The sequence below is a fragment of the Carex rostrata genome, chromosome 4 (assembly GCF_964058835.1).
Source record: "Carex rostrata chromosome 4, lpCarRost1.2, whole genome shotgun sequence".
Classification (NCBI taxonomy): Eukaryota; Viridiplantae; Streptophyta; class Magnoliopsida; order Poales; family Cyperaceae; genus Carex; species Carex rostrata.
In genome coordinates, this window is record NC_135921.1 from 5,752,675 (window position 1) to 5,759,707 (window position 7,033).

At 34.5% G+C, this 7,033-nt stretch overlaps 1 protein-coding gene across 1 annotated transcript; it reads right to left on the minus strand.

The window, feature by feature from the left end:
- Positions 1-672: 672 nt before the first annotated feature.
- Positions 673-6,209, minus strand: LOC144552855 (vesicle-associated protein 4-1-like). Its single transcript, XM_078300866.1, has 7 exons — positions 5,768-6,209; positions 4,280-4,350; positions 3,932-4,013; positions 2,959-3,077; positions 2,244-2,321; positions 1,619-1,738; positions 673-1,019 (listed from the first exon to the last, which is right to left on the minus strand). The coding sequence occupies exons 1-7, from the start codon at positions 6,144-6,146 to the stop codon at positions 960-962; spliced, it is 909 nt and encodes a 302-aa protein (XP_078156992.1). The 5' UTR covers positions 6,147-6,209; the 3' UTR covers positions 673-959.
- Positions 6,210-7,033: the final 824 nt, after the last annotated feature.

Below are 7,033 nucleotides of genomic sequence, written 5' to 3' on the forward strand. Positions count from 1 at the left end.
ATGAATTCATATCATTTTTTTTTTTGTTTTTAAAGTTCAATATGTTATGAGCTTAATGTTAACACAGTGGTATAAATTTTCATCCCTTCTTTTCGGAGAGACGTTATTTTTTTAAAATAACATTTAAAAATAATAGATGTATTAAAATTCTTTAATAATAAAAAAGAAATTTAAACAGTAGATACAAATCACTTAACATAATCTTTATATAAACATGTACTTCAGTACTTACCAATCAAATTTTATACTATTTAAAATTTTTATTACTATTATTTAAATTGGTAAAAAAGCTCTACATTCAGATGGGTCTTTCCTAGTATATTTTCTACCTACATAAAAAAATAGCAAAAGCTCGAGAAAAACATAAAATTTGATTTCCTAATATGTTTAAATACGAAAGTCATTAAACTATTCATATCAATTGGTTGAAATGTAAAAGCGAAATATGAATTCATAGTACCGACCTATGTGCTTATTACAAAGTAGCATAGCCTCACTCAATAATCACCCTTTTGTTTTGGTCGTTATAAATTATCTACTTTAACAGTTCCATCAGTCAAATCTAGAACCAGTTCTCTTTTTTATCTCAAAAAGGATATAATTCTCCACGTCAGCGATTCAATTAGTAAAAAATCATGTTAGTTGTCACCGAGAGAATCAACACAGAAATGTAAATTCTTTCGAAAGCTATTCTTTATGAACCACACTTTTCAAATTTGAGCATTTTAAGTTATTACAAACAAGACTACTAACAGCTAAGATTCTCAACAGGTTAGTTTTTGTTACAGTTTTGTTGTCAATTGCAAACAGCCAAATAGACAGAGAGCATAATACAAGACTTAAGAAGCAGCTTCACCACATTACATAACCATACTAAGATATATAATATGCAGATGAAAAATGATAATTCAATAATACCAAAATTATAACATTTCTTCTTTCTTTCCATCTGAATTTACTTACACAGAGTCAACCACCTCGACCTGCTGCCTTGCCAGATATCTTTCCCGCCTCTCCTTCTATTATAAGGAAAAATAATAATAATTCAAAAGTGCTTTCTAAACATTGTTATTAGTATTTAGTAGGCTAAGCTATATTAAACCATACAACTATCTACAGTAGGAAATGCAAAAAATGATCCATTAAATCGTCTTTTGTTCAATCTTGTGCAATTTATTTCTCTAACAACACTGTGTGCATTTAGTAGGCTAACCGATTCACCATGCTACTTAACAAAAATCATTAGAGTTTTGGACCTGATTGAAAAACACAAGTCAAGGTGCCACATGGAACAACAGAAGTAATTTTAAGAGCCATTTGTAGATAACCCTCTACTATGCACTGCTGTTAGCACTAACATAATGATAATAAGATCAATGCATAAAGCATGAAAAACTATATCACATGTCCCTTCATCCCTTGGTTTTTGAAAAGTAATAAAATTACCCCGTATTTTGAACATACAGGTTATTTTTGCAGGGATAAAAGTGGCTTCTTAGGTTATTTTTGAAGTATGCATGTAATATAGGATAATATTTGACAATTTAGTATCTTGCAAGTATACCCATTAAATTTCCCATAATTAAATGTGAAAAAAATAAGAACAAAGTTAGCATACCCATTCATCAATAACGAGGCCTTCCCCAACAATTTTGGGGCCATTATCTTCAGCCGGTTTCTTGCGTGACTCAATTGCTGCATCAGCCTCTGCTAATTGTGTCTTTAACTTCTCCAATTGCTTCATAGAAGAAATATCACTAAGCTAATTACTTGATTGTCATACCTACTTTACGTATGTTACAATATCAAGCAAATCAATATTCTAATGGCTTCAATGGGGTACTAGTCTGTATCCTCTGAGATATCTCAAATTTTCAGTTTATCTAAAGCCGGGCCAAATTTTTTTCAGTGCCTATTCGGAATGCAAGGGGGCAGTATAATTGTGCTTTGAGATTTGTGCAGAAAGAATTTGAATGGTCCAGATTTTCCCCCGATCAACACAAAGTTTGAGATATCTCAGCAGATGCGAATTCGTATTAGCATGACATAGGTCCTAATGACACGAAAAAAGAAAAAGAAAAATCAATGTTCAAATGTAGCAGTAAAGGTTTAGATCTTTTATTTATTTTGGGGCCCTCTAAACAATTTCTGGAAATTAGGTTTAGGTACTTACGAGGCTTGGAATTAAACAACGAGAATATTGAAATCTTTTACATCGAGAAAATTATGGTTAAGATTCTTACAGGAGAGGGATGATCCACATCGAGAAAAACAACCCGTAGAACCCGCTCCACCACCACCTGGTCTTTCTGCTCGTCAAACTGCCGCAAAATTTTAAAGAGAGAGATGTATTTAATATTCAGCAAGTTAGATAACTTCTCGTAGAAAGAAAAATTGGATTGCCAAGTTAAGAAACAATGAATATCAAACATTTAACCATTAAAAAAATGAGATGCAATTGAAAGAAGGAATACAATTATTAATGGAATCATTATTTCTTTTACAATGCCCAACCCAAAATGCTATGTTGATCCCATAGGGCCCGTTCGGCAATAGGTGAAATAGTGAAAGAATAGAGGAAAAGTGGAATAGGCTTCTATTTCGTACTATTCTGGTTGTGTTTGGTTGATGGTGAAAGAGTGGAATAGTGGGAGAGTATCAGTAAATGAGTCTATTCCATCTCTTTGAAAAGGCCAATTCCCATATTCCACCATCCCCAAGGAATAGAGAATGACTCAGAGGAATAGAGCAACCTAGTTGTAAAAGGCAGGGCTTTGACTGCAAATATTCAAACCCAATTCCAGTATTACCATTTCCCCAATTCCACTAAAGTCTTTCCTTGTTCGACGGGAATAGAAACGGTATTACACTCTATTCCCCTTTTCCACACTTGCCGATAGGGCTTGTACCATAAAATTTGGAGAGGACTGGTAATAAATTGAAGAAGAGAAATAGTACCTGTTCAGGGGCATAGTCCATGGGGCCCTTAACCTTCAAACTCAGAATCTTGAATTTGACCTTGCATTTCTGTTGTAGCAAATTCTCATTATTCTCTGGATGCTCCACAAATTTAAACACTGCAATGTTTAAAGCCGAAACATATCATCAAAGGAGAGAAATATATATACATAGAAGTCTAGCAAGTATTTAGCACATGGCTTGTAAGGATGCTTTTTGTTCCAAGACCCTCCTATTCTCACAACATTTCAATAAGGAAAAAAGAAGAAGGAATCAGGTGTCACTGCCTCTTCATTGTACAAGATACACTAAGAAACTGAAATCATGTATTGCGCCCTTTAGGGCATCTACATCAGTAAAATTAGGAAGAAATTAAAAAGAACTGTCAAACATTAAACAATAATTAAGTTAATTTTAATTTCTAAATCAACTTTAGTTTCTTTTAGTGGCCATGTCAGCAACTATTACTGTGGAATAGAGAACAAGAGCCAATAGAAATAGTTAGAATGCAGATTCTTTAAAAGAAATCTTTCTAAATTAGAAATTATTTTACATCCCAAAAATTAGCATAGGAAGTGTCACGCGTGCTTTTAGAAATAAAATAGAAATCCCAATGCAGATGCTCTTATATAGGGGGTTCCTTTTGCAAATTTCCTTATGAGATCCAAAAACAGATGAAAATAATACAACAAGAGTCCTCTTTAGAGAGTGCAATATGAAATCACACCCCAAGGTACCATCGAATAGCAAAGGGAAATGCACCCTTAAAAATATGCATCATGAAATAAACATCCCAGACACCTTCCGATTTGACCAACAGTCAACAATGAGCTTTAAAATATGATCAACAGTTTATTTAATTGATTGAACTATCATCAACAAAACACGCAGAGTTCCAACAATAGGCATTGCTTTTTTCAGATACCTTGAAAACGTATGGTCTATGATAATCCTTAAAGATAGAAATTGTTACCAGTGGCGATAAGACTCTCTCCAGGGGAAAGAATAGCTCCAGGCGGACGCATAAAGCAACTTTTTGGGGCTGTTGTTTGGAACTATACCAAAAAATAATAATAATAATAATGTCAGGTTCAGTCAAATCAGTCTTTCTTGCACATAAATCATTAGATTGTAAAGCACCAGAACACTTCAAGGCCTCAAATGTTGATGAAGAAATAACTTTTTAAGGAAAAGAAAAGTATTTTCCTGCAGTGCAACTCACTAGTGCAAGCTGTGAAGTCAAATGGGTCAGATTCGGTTGACTTGCACCAAGTCAGCTTAACTAAAAAGCAATAAAAAAATTATACAATCAGATACAGACCTTGAATGCGACATGAGACTTGCTTGTGTTTTTTATCCTGATTGCACTCCTTACTTGCTTTCCTGGTTCATCTTCAGAAATTGCCACAATTTAGAAGAAAGAGAATAATTTAAAAGAATCATAACGATTGGAGAAGAGTTTCAATAAAAAATAAAAAAAAATCCCACTCGTCCATTCAATATTACTAGGCAGATTGCATTTCGTTTCACTCAATGGAAAGACAAAGCAAGGTTACTTTGACAGCCAGAGGCAAATCAGGGAAATATTTCCTTCTCAAGGAAGAGAAGCCCATGTGGCATTTGATCATGCCAGAATTAAAATTACACGTGGAAACAGTACTTCGAGAACACAAGCACATACAAACCAGAAATGACAGAAAGAGACCTGGAAATCACAAAAATTAATAAATAGAAAGTTGAACCAAAGACAAAGCCTATATAATCCCGTTTCTTTGTTACCAATTTTATTTGTTCATATAGGATTCAAGACATTGTCAGCGAACTGATAAGAAATTTCGCAGACAAACTCTACGAAGTAACCAATTCCAAATTTTCACTGCAACAGAGTGCGAACCCCTCAGAAAGAAATTGTGCTACTGCATTTTGGAAAAAAAAGTGACCCCACACCCAAAAGAGGATCTGCATGTGCTCACACTATAGCTTTATTTACAAAAAAAATGACTAATAAGAACAATGAAACTGGGATTGCTAAATTTTCAGGATATGAATTATTTAAATACAAATATTAATACATTTCTTCTTTGCAAACCATGGCAGAACAAATTATGCAACTCATTAAAATGATTATACTAGGGTGACAAAAACCAAAGTATCTTCTAATAATAATTTTCTATTTTTTAATTGTAGATAGTAGGATCTGTTCCTGTGATTATGTACTTCTAGAATCCTAGCCCTATAGATTAGTATGGTAAGATTTATACCTAATATAGGTTGACTTCTACCCTTATTTCACACCTACATCTTGAATTAAAATTCAAACAATTACTAATCAGTACAACAATCCAGAAGACTTGACCCGGTCCTTAATGACTGCATTAGTGAAAATAAAATAATTTTCTAAAAATAAAAAAAATTGACACTATCTTACATTTAGTAAAAGCTCAAAGGTTGCAAACTTGCAATAGCAATTAAAATATACAAATGAAGTTCAGTAAAATAACAACCAGATTAGCACATATTATTAAATTTAAGCATAAGTGTTTTACTATGATTCAGACAAAAATAGTAAGTCAAGCGATGCCAACTAAGCCCACTAATATAATTCAGATCAGAATAACCTAACAAATTAGAAGGTCATAGATCTGGTCCTAGACTATTAAATTTAGGAAATTCAAAAGGAAATTTTAAATCATAAAATACTTTCGGAAAACTCAGATTAACCTAAATTCCAGAAATGAAACCGAGATCCCTCAATGTGATAATAACAAAAGCGAAATCAGAGTAAAGAAAACCTCGTAAAACAACTTACAGGGGAAATACATCTTGGTTGACGGATCCAACCGAAGCTTGCGCCTAGCACTAGCGGGGAGAAGAGACCGAGCCACAGTAGTTATAGAACTACTACCGGCCACTTGGCGCTTTGTGGTGGGACCCTCCAGATTGTTGAGGTGGCTGGTGATGTGGCTGTAGTGGTGCGATCCGCCTCCCACAGGATGATGCACAAGAGAGGAAGAAGACGAAGCTCCACTTCCCGCGGCAGAGCCACCGGCGCTCGGTCCGCCGGAGATTGTGCCTACGCCACCGGACGCGGCGGCCGTGGAGGTGTTATGTTGCCAAAAGGGCATCCGACAGAGGTTCCAGAGCTTTCCTTCCGACTGGTCGGACTTGTTCTCCTTTGCTATCGCCATTGAAGAAAGCTCAATACAAACTGAGATGAATTAAGTGAGACTCTCGTTGGATCAAACTGAGATGGAGTGTAGATAAACAACAAATCAATGAACCAAAAAGTCAAGAAAGAACAACATATGGACCGGGTGCATTTAAATTGTTAAGGCTCTTTTACTGATTTGTGGGACCAACAAGTTTGAAGAGTCGCTCTATCGGTGTCCTGGGTGTAGATAAACAATAAATTTATGAACGGAAAAGTCAAGAAAGACAAAAAGATGGACTTGGGTCATTTCAATTGCTAAGGATGTTTCACTGGTTTGTGGGCCCAACAACTACTGAAGACTCGCTCTACTGGTGTACGGGGTGTAGATGATTATTTACTAAAAGAGTCAGGAGTCTTGCTAGAGTCAATTATGTAAAGAGAGGGTTAAGAGCTCCTAATGATACCTCCAGTGAGATATCCGTGAACAAAATGGGGAAAATTATGATGGCACTCTAATGGTAGGCAATAATTTCATTATAGAAAGTTTCGGTCATATTAAATAGGATTATCCAATGTCTTCATCGTATTTTTTTTAAGTTTAATAATTCAAAACTAAAAACTAAAATGTTAAAATAAAATATTAAATATGGAGTAGAACTAGGGTGCTCTTAAGTTTTGGTGAGCTTAACTCTAAAACTTATCAAATCGATTTCAAATGACGAATCCGAACCGTTGAAATCCGCCTACCTTACGTGTGATGCATCTACATGTGAAATTTTTAAACATTCGAATTAATTTAGTATAAAGTCAAGCGGTCAAAATTAGAAGGTTAATAAATTAATTTTAGTGCATTCATTTTTTGAACGTTTTTGACCTCTTGATTTATACTAAATTAATTCGAATGTTTAAAAATTTCACATGTAG